Below are 19,035 nucleotides of genomic sequence, written 5' to 3'. Positions count from 1 at the left end.
GGTTGTTGTGATTCTAATAAATACACTGTTTATTTTCATAACACTTGTGTGGTGTCCTTTCACTGGGTGTTTAAGGGGTAATGTGATGGTAAAACAGCTGGCTTAACACGCCCTCTAGAGTCTTAGCCTTGGACTGCTCGTATCCATGCTACTAGGATAGCTGGTCTATAAGGTTGACTTACAACCAATCATCAATAAGGGTTGTTTGGACTGATATATAGTGATCACTAGAATAGTGAGCACTGCACATCAGGCCAACTTCTCACAACCGCTCTAGGGTATTCCCCTACCCAATAGACCAATTTATTGGTGGGGTCCAAGAACCTTACAGTTGCAATTCCACTGCTTTTGGGGACAGACTACAATGATTACATAGTGGTACTGTCCTCAAATGTGTGAGAATGAACAGGTGTTTTAGTACTTTCTACCCCACGTTAGTCTCCTCGTTTGCTTTAATAGACACGCAGTTGTGTTTCATGCATGTGTGTACGGAAGATTATATAGCTGCTTTACAGAGGTCCATGCTGGTTCTATTAGCTATGAATGCCGCTGGCCCCTTTTTTTCTTTGAAGGGTGGGTTCTTGGTCTTTGGGCTAGCTATACCTCAGCCATTTTCTAACATGTCTAGACAGTTTGGAGGCGCAATCTAGTGATGGTTTCTTTTATGAACAATGTCCCGTTGTTGGTTGGTGTGAATGAGAAACAGCTAGTTGATTTTTCTGCAGTTTCCTGTAAACCATACCAAACTTTCATTTGAACGTCAAGCATGTGGAGGGTTCTTTCTGCTGGTGTTTTGAGGTTTTTGAAGAAGGCTGGTAACTGCAAAGTTTGGTTGAGCTGAAAAAGTGATTTGACCTTTTGCAAGAATTGTGGGTTTGCCATCAATATCATCCCATTCTTGAGTACTTGCAAACAGGGTTCTTGCATTGTGGGCACTTGTACCCAACTCTACCCAAGGAAGTGACAGTAATTAAGGCGGCCATCTTGAAAGCCAGTGTGAGATTCACTTTGCGCACACTCAACTGGACTGGTCATAACCCGATGTAACACTACACCTAGATTCCAGAGAGGTGCAGGCACTGCTAGTGGGAGATTCTTTTTGCTTCTTCCAGGAACTTATTGAATACCAGTGTTTTGAAAAAACGTACTTCTATGATTACTCTGTATGAAACTATGGTGTACCTTGCGGGATGTGTACAATAGCCCTTCATGTAGAAGGGGGGTGAGGTATTGGACTACAGTGATCTCTAGTGACAGTCGTCCCCGTTTTGTGTTTAAAAATATAAAATTAAACACCAATGTGTAAATCTGTTCCACTTTGCTGTTTAACATTTCCTACTGCTTCCTCGACTTATTTTAGAATGTCCATGGTTCTGTGTGGAAGGTCTAGATGGCAAATTTAAGTTCTCAGGAACCATGGTTTCAAGCTGAAAGAAGGCTGGCTCTGTGGTATGTTGCAAACACAACAGTGATGGACAGAATGTGGATCAATGTCACACATTCACCCCAGTCCAAAGATCTGGGCCCAAATCCATCGTTTTTCCACTCCACACCACCCTGGGTTAGATAATGGCGATATGCAAATCAGCGCTGACCCTGTGCCCCATGGGAACAGTCCAGTCCGAACTACAAAAGCCATGTCCTTCCCAGAACGGAAACAAGCATCCGAGGACCGGCCCGGTTTCGAGGTAACACCTCTCATCAGCCCGGCTAGCTTGAATCCAGTGGTGTGAGTGCCTGGGACTCACGTCTGAGCATCCCCAGTACACTTAGAGCGGTAATTGCAAACACAACAGTGATGGACAGAATGTGGATCAATGTCACACATTCACCCCAGTCCAAAGATCTGCATTGCAATTTTCACCCCGAGTGTGCTGGGGATGCTCAGACGTGAGTCCCAGGCTCTCCACACCACTGGAGTCAAGCTATCCAGGCTGATGAAGGCTGATAGCCAGAAACCGGTCCTTGGATGCTTGATTCCGGTCTGGGAAAGACATGGCTTGGTAGTTCGGACTGGACTGTTCCCATGAGGCACAGGGTCAGAGCTGATTTGCATATAGCCAGTGTCTAACCCAGGGTGGTGTGGAGTGCAAAAAAACAATGGATTTAGGCCCAGATCATTGTACTGGGGTGAATGTATGACATTGTTCTACATTCTGTCCATCAACTGTGTTTTTTGCAATTTTCACCCCGAGTGTGCTGGGGATGCTCAGACGTGAGTCCCAGGCTCTCCACACCACTGGAGTCAAGCTATCCAGGCTGATGAAGGCTGATAGCCAGAACCCGGTCCTTGGATGCTTGATTCCGGTCTGGGAAAGACATGGCTTGGTAGTTCGGACTGGACTGTTCCCATGAGGCACAGGGTCAGAGCTGATTTGCATATAGCCAGTGTCTAACCCAGGGTGGTGTGGAGTGCAAAAAAACGATGGATTTAGGCCCAGATCATTGTACTGGGGTGAATGTATGACATTGTTCTACATTCTGTCCATCAACTGTTTTTTGGCTCTGTGGTATGGCTAGCCTTATGTCATTGTTAAAAAGTCTTGGTGGGGCATCTGAGAATCAGGTCCATCTCGTCCATTGTGGAGAACCTTAGTTTTAGGGTCATAGGGGCCTTTTTGAAACTTTTCAACATCATAGGTGGCAATTCGATTGGTAGAAAGGGGTACACAAATCACTATGATCAGTCAATCTACAGGGCATTCCCCTCTGACCCCTGGTGTCAATACCGGAACACAAAGCCAAGGCATTTTGCGTTCACTTGCAGTGTGAGCAAGGTCGGTCTGGTTTTCCCGATCTGCAGGTGGTTTCCCACAGCTTCAGTTCCACTGATGTGACAAGTTTTTGCCTGCTCAGACTGCACACTTGAGTGTCCTACCCCCTGGCTTGTGGACGGCTACTAGCGTAATCCCCTTTTGGATAACCCATCTCTATGTTTCTTGTGCCGACTAGTGTGGTGCACACAACTTTGTTCCACCCTGCTTGTTGAGGTAGAACATTGTGGTGCCAGTTAACCCTTGGATCTGAGCTATGCCCATTTTTTGGAAAGCCTTCAATGCCAACAAAACTGCCTTAAGCGCCAGGATGTTTAGTGCCTCTTTATGGCTTCACGGGCCTCCATTATTTAATTTCTCAATGTGCGCTCCCCACCCTTTGTGGGATGCACATGTCTAGTTGGTCCGAGTGGAAGTTGGTTGTTAGTTCCGCCACTATCTCCCTCTGTATGTTTGCAGTGACAACCAATCGATCTTCCCAACTTCTAAATGCCTGTGACCACGATCCTTGTAGCCACTCCTATAGTGGTCTCATGTAACTGTCCGTCTGGGGCCTGGGGAATTTAGGATGCCATTCTTCCCATTATCTTTCAAACTCTCCTCACTCCATCCTTTCTGGTAGTGTTTGCTCTTTCAGTGACAGGGTTCTCGCCGGTTGGGAAGGCTTTTACTTTGTTGGAGTTTCAGTTACACTCTAAGGAATGTCTTTTTTGTTTGTGGTGTTGGTGAGGATATCTACATATCCTACCTTAACTGTTCAAACACTAACACCAGGCACTTTCCCAAAGCAGATTTTATCACAAATATGAGAAGTGTAAACTGGTAATGTACCTTATTTACCACAAACTAAAGGAACTTCTTGTGCTTCAAGTTCATTGGCAAATATGGATACGGGTATTTTAGGTCTACGGTTGCCATGTAGTCTCCATTCCACAGGCATGGGATGACCTTATGTAGTGTGACTGTTTTGAACTTGTCTTTCTGAATTTAAGGTGTGCAGGTCCAGAATGGTTCTGAGGCCGTTCTCTGGTTTTTGTACTAGCAAGTAGATTGAGCAAACGCCTTGGTTTTTTAATTTACTTGTACCTTTTCTATTGCAGGGTTTTCAGGGAGTCCTTGATCTTCTATAATAACAATTTTGTGGTCTACAGCACACAACCTTGCCTTTGGTCCTAGATTAGTTCTATTCAATATTATACTGTACTATGTTAAGAATATTTGTTTGAGGTGATGCTTGCCATACCTTGAGGAATTCTCTGTTCCTGCCCCATAAAGGTGTTGAGTATAGGTGGGGTTCTTGTTTAAAGTCACCTGGTTGAGTGTCCTACCCTTTGTGGAGTGGAGCCTACTTTCCGCCATGCCTCGAAAGGGTCGTTACCTGGTGCGCCAAGCTTTGCGAGGTGGTAGTTGGAGAAAAGCGCAGTGTGAGGGGTAATTCTCCCCTGCTACACTGTGTTGCAGTCCTCTCAGTCTATGGCCTTTGCAGTGTTGCAGTCATCATTCATCGTTTGCAGCAACTCGTTCACACCTAGCGCAAGGAGGCAATCACTGGCATTTTTAGGACAACTGCCTTTACCTCTTGTCTGAATCCTAACACCTGCAGCCATGCTAGCCTTCTCAGGATTTAGCCTTAGCAGAGCTGTCTACTAGCTGTGGGAGCAGCATCTAGTGCAGATCTGCAGCATGAGCTTCAGATGCGCTTGCCTCGGACTGAGTTTTGCAGTGGCTTGGTACTTCTCTGGAAGGTGTTTCAACAGCCCCTACATGTCTTACCACTGCTTTTGCATAAACTTTATGCAAGGCATTAGAGTTGGCAATGTGCCATAGTGCTGTAGCAGACCTTTCAGTCTTTCGCTCCACCATGAATATAATTTTACTCTGTCTGGTGGGGGTTGCTGTGTTGGTGGAAGGGGGGGGGGGTTCCCTCTTAGGTGAAGGGCCGGCTATAATTGAGTCAGTGTCTACAGTGCCTCTGATGAAAGGTGGAGCTTCATAAGATTTATTTCTTCGCCACCCATGGTGCTGTAGCTAGTAGCTGAAGAATTCTTGTCCCTGTATGAAAACGCCTGGTAGCATGGTTAGAAACTGTGGTAATACTATCCAGTACATAAACAAAACAAGCATTTTCAATGCAATAGGTCTCGCATTTACGGGAGTTTAAGCTATTGGCATTGTAAATAATGCCTTCTATTTATGTTTTTAAAACAAACAGAAATAAAAGGCATTGTTATTTGCAATGTCAATAGCTCAAACTCGTGTGAAAGCGAGACCTACTGCATTGCAAATACTTGTTTCTACTGCAAGGGGTTTTGGTATTTCCAAGCCTGACCAAGATTTTGGGAAAAGCGGGAGTGGAGGTGCAACTCAGTAATGCTTGTGAAATGACGCTTTGAATGTTTATTCATTCTAATGGAGACGACCCCAGGGTTGGTACTGCGGCTACATGGTCAGAGCAGCGTTTTACACACACTCCAATAAAGAGATTGTAAAGCAGAGCTTTCCAAACTGTGTCTTAGTGTGTCACCTGCCATGTGTGGGTGTGTCACTGGATGTTGATTAGCTGCCAAGGTTTCAGATTGCCATAATGGTTCCCTCTACAATCAGCGCGCACTACAAAGGATTCCACTGCATTCAGTAAATACTTTACGGGAGCCTCTGTAGTGCGGCTGATGATGCTGCGTGTTTTTTGTCTTTAGAAATGCTAATGGGGGATTTTTAAATACCTGCAGAGCTGTCATTAAAGAGCAGGAGACAATTCCCGCAGCTTTCTCTGCAGCCTGAGTCCTGTTTGCCATGTCCACAGACCTCTGGCTCCTCCACCTTTTGTTTTCTCAGTCTGTCTGGCTGTGGTGTCACACATGCTTGTCTGACGCCTTACCAGTCGGTATGCTGGTTGGTCTCATTTCAGCAGCCTCTCCTATTTTTGCTGGCTATTCACCTCTGCAGTACTGTTCAGGACTAGACTTTTGGTTCTCGTTTATAAAAAGCAGATAAAATATTTGGAAACAAAAATAAGAAGAGGCACAGTTAGAAGGCTGTGCTGATCGTTGAGGCTGGTGCTTTTACCTGAAATTGTAGCTTTGAAACAAGCATTTGCAAAAGGGTAACCTGATTTAGTCCTTTCTAGACTGTACCTCACCTGTAACATCTGTACTTTGAGACCCCCTGCTTCCCCCCCTCCCCACGAACCTCCTTAGGTGCATTGGACTCGCTCGCTACACTGCTTTACCGTGTCGCGAAATTATGCATGTCTAGAAAGTGTGTCACCAACATGAAAAGTTTGGAAAGCTGTGTTATAAAGGGTTCACAGACCACCGGCCCCACTGCCAGATGTGCCGGGACAGGAAACGCCGGTACTGGGCTACGAGGCAAACGTCACTGTGTACTGGCAAACCTAGGACTCCTGTCCTGCCTGAAACGGGACAGTGAAGGGGTGTTACTGGACAACTAGGCAAGCGGGAAGGTGCCCGGCCAGCCCGATGCTCCAGTGCAGGGATGGTAAGGAGTAGTTACCAGGCTCTAAGACAACTGGCACTGCATGCTGCCAACCCCATGGCCTCCAATGCTGCCTGGGCAGGGATGCAGACGCGGTAAAAACGGCTTGTGGAACCGTCTGGAACGAGCCCAGTTAGAAGACCCTGTTTTCTTTAATATTACGTGTTTTACTTTATTTCTTGGCACGACTTTCGACTGGGCTCAAACCAGGTGAGTACACAGCCGAATCTCTCCAGGGGGGGCACTGGGGAGGTGAAGACGAAGCCCGGGGCTCCTCGCCCTGCACCCGCCACGACCCTACGATGCGGGGGGAGCGCGGGGCGTGGGTGAGGACAGAGATGCATCTGTCCCCTCTCACTAGGCGCCTGGGGGCACCCACGGGTAAATAAACAAGGTCAACGGACGGCAAGGGTGTTAAATGATGGAGAAGATAGCGGTCAAGCAGCTGTGAAAAAATACATTAGCAGTAAACTCGTCTGATGTCCGACCCAAATACATTACGACGGGTAAAGAGAAGTCTGTGCGACCGTGAGGGAAGCAGTGCGATTGAAGTCACACGCAGATCTGCAGGAAATTAATCTGCGTGGGGAAGGTGCCAAATAGAGGCATAACAACGATTCAATGGGTTGTAAAGCAAGGAAAATCCCCTGAGCCGCATTTGTTTGACAAAACGCTGATATATGTGGGATGTGTGCAATGTGTAACTGTTTACAGAGGAGCCAAATCAAACGTTTTTAAATATGTGCAGGCCTTATCCCTTTCACAATAAGTCACTTTGATCAACAAGCATTACCCCTTCCTCCAGCGCTTCCGCCGCCTCCGTTGCTGTTCGTTGTGGTTCCTCCTCGGGCGCCGACGCTCGTCCCCAACTCCCCGCTCCTCTTCACACCGGGTCTCCGAGGTGAAAACTAAACCGAAACTTAAGCTCACGTGCGCCACCAAATCCTAAAGCGCGCATTGTAATCAGACTCTGCTATGCTGTTTCAATGCTGCGTGTGGTGCACGTGGCCAGCTCCTGTCTCCAGTCGTCGGCTGAAGTCAGCTGAACCGACAGCTATAGTCTCTCAGCGAGAGCGCGCTTTCGCGAGCTTTTCGCAGCGAGACCTAAAAACAATTGGTTGCTGCTCCTCTAGCTGGGCTCTATGTGCGTCAGCTGCATTTTTTTTTGGGGCATTGAGCATTGAAAAGTCATCTGGAAGGATAAGTGTCCACTCCTTCCTCAAAGACAAACTTCCATATGTCCTACCACCTTCCTTCCTCTGGGACTTTCTGGTCAAACGGACCTTGTTCTTTTTCTGAGAAGAGTTCTTCCTCTTTTTCCTGTGGCTTGGGTGTTGGAGGTTCGGATTCTACCACTTCAACTTCTGAGTCCTCCGACTGTGGCTTACACGTAATGTGAAATCTCCTTTGAGGCAGACCTCTGATGTCGACCGTTTGGGTCCGCACACCCTACTCAGGTGGTCCACGACTGCTTAGCATATAAAAAATATTAATTGATAAATATAAGGTGTATATTAAGTAAAATGAAAAATAATCAAAAGTATTGTAAATGTGAAGGGAATCGAAATTGGTAGCTAGAAATTAAGTCAGTATCCCAAGATTGATTCAGGACAGTAGTGAATGTACAAATATTATAGTATGGATGATGAGTGGCCTTACCTGAATTTAAAAACTCTGACAAACGGGGTGTGGAAATCGCACTCAGAGGTTCAAGGTGAATATCAAAGTCTTTTTGGTGTAGGTGGTGCGATTGAGGTCAACCCCCTGGGCCCGGGGCGTGAAATGCGTTAAGCGTCACAGTCAACAGAAGTAACGTCCCCTCAACGCACTCTGGGTTTGGTTTTCATTGAATAATTTCAAATGCAGTTTTTCTTAATTTGATTTGAAGTTTATTTCCCGCTTATTTAATTGTTCTTGTTGATGATACTTTCATCTATACATTATTCCATCATAACATTATAGGAAAATCAACTCCTATTTCTGGCCAATGCATTTCGGGCGATGGCCCTTCATTAGGGGACTTGGTCCTATAAACCAATCCAATGTGACATGTTTTAATTTTACATGTTTTCTAACAAACATAAATCCATTTAAACAGCATGCATGTCCGGTGAGAAAGAAGAAAGTGACGCGATAAGATTTAGGCAGGAAATCAGTGCAGGGGTGGGACGGTCCGTGCACAAAAGATGTTTAAACCAAAGTTGTTAGATGCGAGCTGTGCGAGATTCAATAGAAACACATGGTTCAAAATAAAGTATCTCGGTGCAAAAGAAAGTGAGTTAGCAAGCTTCTCGTGAGTTAAATAAAACAGGTTTAACGAGTGAAAACCTGAGAAGGGTGCCGGTGTTCGTCATGCGTTGTGGGGTGTAACGTGAAAATGGTGGCGAGGGGTACATCAGAACAACTAACCATAATATCCTTTTAGTTACAATGAGGTGGACGTGTTCTTAAGTTGATCGGGGTACATAACCTTGGAGGTGGAATCAGGAACAAATTAGTATCCGGTGAGCCATGCGCATAACGCGCGGTGTAAACCGATATCGTATTATTCAAACTTACCGAGTTGTGAGTTTCAAAAGTGCTGCCGGTGTAAACGACAGTCCTTCGTGATTGTGGTTAGTCAGTGTGACGTTTATTGGCTGGTGAGGGTCATGTGACCGGGTTAAAAGGAAGCGAGCTTTCGATTGGCTGTGCTTTCGTGGATGTGAGAGGTGCGCTTAAAGTTCGAATACGTAAAAAAAAGCTGATAAAAGGTTGAGTTCGGATTCGTGCACGGGTGAAAAATGCAATAAAGTGAGGTGAAAGCCGAGTGCATTAGGGAATCAGACAAACAATAGGAACCAGGTCACTAAACAGGATGGTAAAGGAAAGGAGAATAATAATGGTAAACAATAAACATGACTAATAAACGAGTTTCTATTACATGAGTGCTAAATAATTCTCACACTTCAGGTGATTACACGCTCTCACTAATGTAATCCAGGAAATACTGATAGTTCGTGCCCAATGCAGTTCATAGTTAACAGCTAAATTCTAATAAGCCCCTTTGGCTGAACTGCGGATAAATGTATACAGAATGATTCTCTTCTCAAAAGGTACTGAGCATTATCTCTACCTGGTAGAATAGGTACCATTTCTAAAATGCAGAACCTGAGTTGGCTGGGATTGTGGTTGCGTTCTTGAAAATGGGTTGCTACTGTCGATTTGGTGGATTTTAATCGACTATTACTCTTATGTTCTGTCAACCGGGTTTTGATCTTTCTGTTGGTTTTTCCGACGTAAATTAGGCCTCACGGGCATTTTAGCATGTAAACTAGGTTCATACTGTCGCATGTTCCATTTACTTTCAATTTGATCTTTGTTCCGTATAAAGGGGGAGTGATTTCATTGCCTTTTATTATGGAATTACAATTTCCACAATTGTGGCAAGGTAATGTTCCTTTGAATTCTTTGGCCTGGATCTCAGATTTTTGGTTGAGTAGCTTTTATGTTCCTTGTTCTTTCATAAGCGAATATAGGATTGTTAGAGAAAATTCCTTTAAAATCTTCTTCCAAAGCTAGCAACGGCCAGTGTTTAAGAATCGTTCTTTTGATGTTGGGGCTTCTTGTGGAATATTTTGAGACGAAAACTGTCCTGCGTTCTTCTTTCGCATCTGTGGGTGTTAGTAATTGTTCTCTTTTGAGCTTTTTAACTCTGTCAACGGCCTGTACCAGCGTGGACTCAGGGTACCCTCGGTCCTTGAATTTTTGAATGGTTTTGTTTTTGTGTTGTTCATACATGGGTTCCGAAGAAGCGATCCGTTTGATTCTAAGCAGTTGTGAAAATGGAAGGTGTTTTTTGAGGGATGGTTGTTGGAAACTGTGGAAGTGAAGGAAGTTGTTTCGGTCGGTGGGTTTGTGATAGACTGTGGTTTGTATTGTGCCCTGATGGTGAAGAATCAAAACATCAAGAAAGGGTAACTCGGATTCACTGATGTTAGATGTGAATTGGATTCGGTGATTGATGTTGTTGAGATTCTCAATGGCCAGTCGTAACTCTGCAGATGATCCCTTCCACAAAATAAAAATGTCGTCAATGTATCGTTTGTACAAAATGAGGTTGTCTTTCCACTCCGGTTTGTTAAGTATATGTTCTGTTTCAAAATTGTTCATAAAAATGTTCGCGTACGACGGCGCCGCACAATTTCCCATTGAGGTGCCTGAGCATAGAACTGATCTTTGTACTGAAAATAACTATGGAACAGTGTGAAATGCATCAACTCTGAGTATTACTTTCAATGGTTCTTTTTTGTCTCAGTCAAGTAGTTGCTTCAATGGCTTCTAGACCCAGATTGTGGGGGATGGAGGTGTACAATGCTTTGACGTCGACGGTGGCCAGGATCATGTTGGGAGTGAATATTCTTTTATGTTCTTCTAGGGTATTGAGGAAGTGAGTGGTGTCTTTAATGTATGTTGGAATCTTCTGTACCAGGGGTTGCAGATGTTTGTCGATAAATTTCCCGACTGGTTCGTGGATAGAGTTTATTGTGGAGACGATGGGACGGAATGGTGGGGTGTTCATGAATCTTGGGGATCATGTAGATGTATGGGATGGATGGATTTTGCTTCACTAAGTATTCCTTGTCCTTGGGAGTGATAATGCCTGTGTCAATTGCCTTGTCAACAATTTCAGTTAGGAGCTTAGTGAATTCTTTGGTGGGGTCACTCTCCAGTCTCATGTATGTATCGGCATCATTGATGTGTTCATTCACATTCTTCTCATAAAATTCTGTGTCCATGATTATAAGGGCGCCGCCCTTATCTGCGGGTCTTATGTTGATTTCTTTCTTTTCAGCCAAAGTCCTGATGGCTTGTCTTTGTGTCATATTGGTACATTTGGTTCTTGGTGATTTGAAGATTTTTATGAGATCTTGATTCACAACTTTCTCAAAAGCGTCCAATACTTTATGACTTATAGGTGGTTGGTATCTACTAGGTGTACGTAACCCCAAAAGGGTGTCTGATCTGGTGTTGGTTTCTTGGTCGTCTTTCTGCACAACGTTTGTAAAAAAATGTCTAAGGCGTAAACTCCTGAGAAATTTATATACGCAGACCTGCGTTTCTAAGAAGTTTGAATGGTACGTGGGGACAAAGGAGGTCCCCTTTTGTAAAGTTTGGATCTGGAATTCTGTGATGGTCTGATTTTAAATGTTGATAATTAAGGTTTGTGGCTCCTCGTGTTCTTTGCTACAGGTTCTGTTGTAGAAAACATGTAAAATTAAAACATGTCATATTGGATTTGTTTATAGGACCAAGTCCCCTGATGAAGGGCCATCGCCCGAAATGCATTGGGCAGAAATATGAGTTGATTTTCCTATAACGTTATGATGGAATAATGTATAGATGAAAGTATCATCAACAAGAACAATTAAATAAGTATGAAATAAACTTCAAATCAAGAAAAACTGCATTTGAAATTATTCAATGAAAACCAAACTCAGAGTGCATTTAGGGGACGTTACTTCTGTTGACTGACGCTTAACGCTTACCTGAATTTACAAATGCTCCAACCTTCCCTGTATATTTTTTCCTTTGTTTGAGAATATTTTATCATTTGCATAATTGTTTCATGAATGCTTGTTTCTGTATTTGAATTGCAACGTTTTTGCGATTCAAATCATCAAAAATGCTTAGGCAAGGGACCCTGGCTTACAGAAAAGAAATAACTAATTTGGGGTCCCCAGATTCCAATAATGCAGTGGGGGTCCCCGGGTTCCAGTAATGTTCAAGTGGGGCTCCACAGAAGTCAAAAGGAAAAGAACCACTGGCTTGAGGTATTGGTCAAATTCCCTCTTGATGAAGGCCTCCATTTTGCCCTCGAGCCTGCAATTATTCCTTTCGACATCAAGAGTTTTGTTTGATATAGAACGCAACAGCCTTCCTAATGGCGCCACACATTTATCGCTCAGTTATTTTCCGCCCTCTTCGATCTGGAAGGCCTTTTGGAGATGGTCAGTTCAGTGTCATTAGAGTTTAACCTGTGGGGTTATATGCGTTTCTGCGTCCTCGATTATCGTGGTCTTTGGTGCCAGGGTAACCTTGGGATTTTTGGACAGTTTTTCAGATCTGTGCCAATGCACCACTGGTATCACCTAGAGGTTTTTCCAACCCCCCCACCCCCCTCAACTACAAGACGGCAGAAAAATGAAGTGTGAATCCAGAAAAGATGCATGCTGCAAAAACTCTTCAATTAGAAATAATGGGGTAACCCAGTAGCGCTCAGAACCTGGGTAAGTAAGGTAAACAACAATGGTTCTGTTGGGGAACTGTGAGAAAGTGCCATCTTTTTTGCATTGGTATGCACCCACTTTGTGCCCCTACAGTACCCTGGGCCATTTCTGGGCACTAAGTGCAGTGCTGCCATTTAAGAGTATATGGTGCTGGGAGGTCGTCATTAAGAACTCCACAGCTCCATGATGGTTTCACTGAAGACTGAGAAGTTTGGTATCAAACTGCTCAGCACATTAAACCTGCACTGATGCCAGTATGAGGTTAAATATAAAATGAACCAGCGGGCATCTTATAGATGCCCCCTGAAACCTAACCTACAATCCACGTCTGGACTGAGAGGCTGCCTAGGCTGCCACACAGCATACATGTTGCTGGACCCCTGGGTGGAGAGCCCCCGCTCTCCTGGGCCTGCAACAATGCACATACTGGGCGAGGTGCTAGGTCTCCTCCCCCAGGATGCACAGGTGGAACCTTCAAAGGCCTCTGAGCTTCTCCAGAACATTGTACCCAGCAACTGGCACCCACCAGTCCTGAACCTCACTCTGGCGGGAAGATTGGCGGGAAAACCTACGTCAGGAAGGGGTTGTGCCAGCCTGTGCCAACCCCACCCCCTCAGGTGGGGGAGGCTAGGTGAAGCACGAACCCGGGCTCCAGCCATCTTGAAGATGGGGAGCCCTGCCCAATCACAGCTAGGTTCCTGCCCCCCTCCCACCAGAGAGGAGCAGGCTAGGAGGTGTTCCCAGGACAAGGCCATTTTGGTCCCTGCCCTTACCCTACCTGTAACGCCCTTAAATTCAGTATTTAGGGGCTCCCTGAACCTTCATTCCACAGATCCTGATAAAAAAAAAAAAAATAAGAAAGATCTTGTTCCTTTATGTTTAACCTTCAGCACTGTCGGGTGGGAAGATCGGTAGAATGGTGTCGCCGCAGCAATCACTCGTGTAGCAGGGAAGCTGGGAGGACGTCTCAGTCTGCGCGCGTTGGTAACGGACAGCACTGTTCAGGCGGGCATGTAAGCAGTCTGTCACTGGGCACTAGGGAAATGGAGGCCATCATGCACAGGAGACTCATTACTGTTCTGACAGGAAAAATCGGTTGAAAGAGGGATGAGATGCAGGAAAAGCCGCAACCCTTTGTAGGCGGGAGTAGGGTTTAAATATTACTTTAGTTTGGGGTTTACCTTAGAAAGGGCTGTATCTAGAGAGGAAGCAATGTCATTTGGCAAATGTATGTTAAACCTTAGGCTGGGAAGGATAGATATAGCAGAGTGGGTATGGCCCAGGAACTGAAATCTCTGAGCTATTGACCAGACAATCATCTTGAAATGGGAAGTCTTTGGTGTGCAGCAACTACTGCTAGGCACTTGGTGAAGACCCTTGCAGCTCAAATACAGAATTTGTAATGGCGGTCACAAAGCGTAAGAAGTGGTGTGACTGGGATGGATAGGAATATGGAAATAAGAGTGTTCGATCCAATGCGGTCATGAAGTTGCCTCGTGCCAGCAGAGCGATGACATCCTGAAAGGTTAACATATGAAAATGTTCTGACAGGATGCATTTGCTGAGGGTCCCGAGGTAGAGGACTGGCCTGAGAACTGTCCTTGGGAGTGAGGAAGGAGTAGACACCCAAGAACAAGAGCAAGGGTTTGATGGCATTTGTGCAAGACTAGATCCTCCCTGAACTGCAACACAAGCAACCTAGGGCCGGTTAGGCCCTTATTAAGGCTCACAGGCTGGGTATAGTTTGGTTCCAGTGGCAGTGTGAACGGGTCCGAGGTCTAGGCCTACCAATCCCACTTAGGGCATCACACTAAATACAAATAAGTGATGGATGGAATGCTTGAATATATTTCAGCCACTGGTAATTACCCTGAGAAACATCCCAGTTGTATGAAGCTGGCTGTTTATCCAATATATCAATAGTTTAATATACAATGTGAAGAGATTCCCTTATGAGTGGATAAGGGCTTGCTAAGCAATACCACTGTGCTCTATTAGGGGGTAGTGTGGTCGAGCACCCTTAAGCTTAACACAGAGGAGTGCAAGACATTTGCAAATACACATGATTAATAAAGGACAACTCCAGAGAGATTCCCCACCATTTTATAAAAATAGCAAGTATCTTTATATATGATTCAGCATCAGAGAAAAACAGTTCAGGTATGTATATTTTCAAATATAAATTCTTTTCACTTTAAAAAGTGGACAGTGCAGTTTCCAGGTTGTGCAACATTCTCGTATGAAAGCAACAACAAGTTCTGAAAACAGATACAGTACATCGACTTAAAGGACCAATCTCCAGTAGTTGAGGTGAGTGGTGGGAAAGGTCCAAGGCAGCACCAACTGTACACAACCAGTGACAAGAGTATCTGGAGCCTAAAGTGCATCAATGGGGATCAGGCTAGAAAAAGAGGCTCAGGCTAGAAAGCCAGTCTGGCTGAACCAGGAAGTGGGCCCAGGCATTGCGATGCTCGGGGACACCTTTGTTCCTCTTCTCCAATGCTCAGGAGCGACGGGTGCAGGAGTGTCCTTGGGCGTCGGGTTTTTCCTTACTGGAACAGTCATGGTTGAGTGGGAATGCATGCAGAGGCTGCAGGCGCGTCCATGAGGGTTGAAACCACGATTTACTAGTCCTGGAGGACGGGGGAACCTTGTTGGCACTGTGGGCCATTTCATTTCATATAGGGTCGGAGACAACAGGTGCAGTAGTGGCTTTGGGTGTTGGGTTTGGCTGGTCCGGAGGCCTCAGTCTTCTCTTTTGGCGATTCTTAAGTACATGTTTGCTGTTCACAGGAGGTCTTCAGTCTTCAGAAACTTGGAAGGACTGCCTGCCTTCGAAAGTCACAGCGGCAGGACGAGTTGACATTGGTGCGGTTTTCAACTAGGGATGCAGACAAGCCAGCAGGGTTGGTACAAGGTCAGCTGTTGCTTCTCTTCTCGGTTTTTGCAGCTTTTCCGTCTCCTCTTAGGTCATCAGGATATGATCCTCTGGTGCCAGGAGCTACCCTAAATACTTAATGTAGGGGCGTAGGGGAGTGTAGGGTAGTAGCCAATAGGCAACTGATCCCTATGGTCACTACGCCCCCTATAGGACCATTTTCTGTGGTAAGTGAGCATAACCCTGTCTTTGAATTCCAAAGTATGCCATCGCAAAGATGGCTACTTCTGAAAAATAGTGTGCACCTCACAGTAGCCCACCTTAGGGGTAGTACTAGCCTGAAGGCAGCACATCTATCTGACTAGCTAATTTTATCACCTGTCCAGGTGCCAAGGGGGCTCTGGAAAGTGGGGGTTGGCTTCATCTACTGCGAAGGAAGCCAGCCGCATTCCAAAGGCAGCAACTTGCTTCAAGTTCGCCAGCGCATGGAGGCTAATCGGCAGGCCATCCTGTGGGAGGAGAGGTTACATCCTCTTCCCATACTGGCATTTGTTCTGGGTCTACTGAGAGCGAAGGCTCTCACCCTGCAGAAACCAGTCAAGAAGGACAGAGTCAGGTAGGTTAAGGGGCACCTCTAAGGTGCCCTCTCAGAGCATGTCTTTTTAAATTTAACAGTGTGTTAGTTTACCAATACGAGATGTTTGATACCAAACATCCCTATTTTTAGATGAGCAATCATGTAGCTGGAGAACTTGTTTTGACCAGTGTCCAGCACATGTTTTAAAATGGCTTCCCGGTCCATTTGCACTGGCAGTAATAGGACTAACAATCACATGGGCATATCTAGTCATGCAGGTATGCCCTCGCATGTAATATTCAGCATCCTGCCTTCGGGCTGTCAGGCAGCATTGGGGATAACTAATAAAGATTACATGCAGTTTTAGGGGTATGGCACCCAGGGATGCGCGACATGTGTTTTCACTTTTGTCTGCACCAAGACATGCCGCCTGCAATGGCAGTCTTGCGTAGGCTGCGTAGGCTTGGTGAGGGGTCCCTTCGGGTGGCACAATTCGTGCTACAACCCTTAGGGGCCCTCCTTAGTTTCTCAGGCCCTTGGTACCAGGGTCCCATTTACTAGGGACTTAGAGGGTGCCAAAGGTTTGGTCAATTGGGGAAACAGTTGTAGAGTTTAGGAAAAAAGCTCTGGTACTGGGGTCCTGGTTAGCAGGAACAAGTGCACTTTCAGACAAAAATCAAATAATTTACCAAGCAAAAAGTGGGAGTGACTGTCAGAGGAGCATTTTCCTACACCAGTCCATTATTTTGAACACCAGGCCACATCAGTTTGGACCCAGGTGTATGTAAATCAGTCTTCACCCTACTCCAATTCAACCGCCCAGCCTGAAATGCAGACTAGGCTTTCCCTGAAACAGAACGCAAGCAAACCAGGACTGGTTTCGCAATTAAGGCTCATCAGCCGGTTAAGCTTGGTTCCAGTGGCGACGCATATGTCCCATGTCTGGTGGAGGACGTAGTGTGGCAAGTCACTGCCCTCAATGCTACTATGTGGGAATCATGCGGGGTAGATTTATATTTTTTCCAATACCAAAGGTAACAATCTTGGCTATATTGGCACAGAGTATTCATTCCTACAGAAGAGGAATTGGCGAGCTACATTTTTTCTGATTTGAGGATGTTTTAGAAACTGAGTTCTCTTCACCTCTTGCCCATCCCACAACATAGCGAGATATTGTCTGGTGGTTGGCTGTGTGGACAGACAGCAACATCCTTCTGAGTAATGTGTACTCTGTGCCATACTGTCTCCCCACAGTTAGGTCTGTTGTGTACTCACTGTAACTCTAAATAATGCAGAACTCTAAAGAAAAATACATCCATGGTCCTGCCACTCTAGTCAATCTTTGTTTACTAACAGCAAATATTAAACTGGGTTATCCAGAGAGGAGTCCAGCGCTGAAGCATCACTTACTGCATCACCAACCACCAGGTGGTGCAGTTTTAATACTATCACTTTAAAAGCCTTTGATATGCTCTTCATTGATTTGTTCTTTTTGCAATGATATCAAAAACATTAGGTTTTGAAGATTTAAATTTAACAAAATTAAGTTAATCAGATCAGCCTTTGATCATTTCAAGCTTATTCTTTCTGAATTAAAACAAAAAGGTGGTAAACTCTAACAAGATGACCAAGTCTGATGTTTCTCAAGTGTTCTCAAATAGGTCCTTACCGTATGTTCCGTATTCTGTAGGGCTAGCAGCAGGGAAGAAACTGGGAGCGCCCGGCTGGACTGGATACTGCTGAGGTGGGACAACGTATGAACGACCCTGTGATGAAAAGTGCAAGATTATAATCAAAATCAAACTGCCTGCTACTCAGAAAACCTTTGACTAGGACTTCAACAAAACGTTGCAGGAAAGAAGAGTGAAAATGGGATAGGTGAGAGACCAGGCTAAACAGTTTTACTTCCTAGAACTCTTTTGCTGCCTTCAGCACCCAAACCTAGACATTCTCAGTAACATGGTTGCTATTGCTGGGCATTGTGGCCATTTGGTGCTATGCACGTCCTCTTGTGAAGTCAGGCATGCGCCTCGTAAACCTGTCTGGTCGCAATCTTCAGATTTTGTCCCTTTATGGTGAACTAGGTCGGTGATCCCTTCCATATTTAAGTTATCACAGTATGCAACCCTCCTGACACATTGTCATTTTCCTGGGAGGTGGAAAGTCCCATGTGAATCCAGAAAACTCTTTAAGCTGCAAAATTACTCCTACTGGTAAGTGACCATTTCTTTTTGCAGGATGAATCCTTTTCTGGATTCACATCCTGTGCATCGATTGTTGCGGCATCTCTGGATCCTCTTGTAGATGGTGTTAAAATGAGGTTGAGTTTGCAAACAGGTGCTTCTGTTCTCTGCCCAACTTGTGACACTGTTCAACTAAGAGTCCATATATTAGTGCTGTGTAAAGGTGTGGACTGATAACCAGGTGGTTGCCATGCAAAGGTTGCTTATTGCCACCTTTGCTTGGTACGCTAAGTTGGCCCCTTTTTTTTTACTTGTGGAATGCGCTACAGGTCTGGTTTCCAAATGTGTGCCAACTTTCTGGTAGCTCCGCTGTATAGTCTGCACTATCCATCTTGCAACTGTGCCATTTGTTACTGGGGATTCTTTGCTTGGATCTGCAAAGGATATGAAGAACTGGATTCCCTTCCTCACTTCCTTTGTTCTTTCCAGGTAGTACATCACTGCCCTGAGTACAGTCCAGCATGTGCAGGGCTCTCAGCCTATGTTTTTTTGTTCAAGCTATTTTTTTTTCCAAATAAAACAAGTGTTTTTAGCTTTTGATTCACGTGGAACTGTGAAATGACTCAGAGGAAAGTGTGGGTCTCTCCACATAAGAATCTGGTCTGTTTATTTGTACGGAGAGTTCCCGCATGGATAGTTCTTGTAGTTTGCTCACCCTACGTAATATGGTTGCAATTAGGAGGGCGTTTTTCAAGGTCAGGAATCATAGCTCTGCCTTGTGCTGAAGTTCAAAGGGTGATTTCAATAGTTCTGTCAGTACAAGGTTAAGGTTTCACATTAGTGTTGGTGCTGACCTGGG

General features: G+C 45.2%; 1 protein-coding gene across 21 annotated transcripts in view; it reads right to left on the bottom strand.

The window, feature by feature from the left end:
* Positions 1-19,035, bottom strand: part of EIF4G1 (eukaryotic translation initiation factor 4 gamma 1) — a 980,016-nt gene that overhangs the window by 705,077 nt on the left and 255,904 nt on the right. For all 21 annotated transcript variants that reach the window (XM_078666154.1, XM_078666151.1, XM_078666155.1 and 18 more), the window contains one exon: positions 17,663-17,759. In XM_078666154.1, coding sequence (XP_078522280.1) covers positions 17,663-17,759 — 97 coding nt within the window. The remainder of the gene's footprint in view (positions 1-17,662; positions 17,760-19,035) is intronic.

This window comes from Lissotriton helveticus, chromosome 11 (assembly GCF_964261635.1).
Source record: "Lissotriton helveticus chromosome 11, aLisHel1.1, whole genome shotgun sequence".
NCBI classification, from domain to species: Eukaryota; Metazoa; Chordata; class Amphibia; order Caudata; family Salamandridae; genus Lissotriton; species Lissotriton helveticus.
Note: the sequence above shows the minus strand (reverse complement) of the source record. Positions and strands in the feature narration are given on the sequence as shown.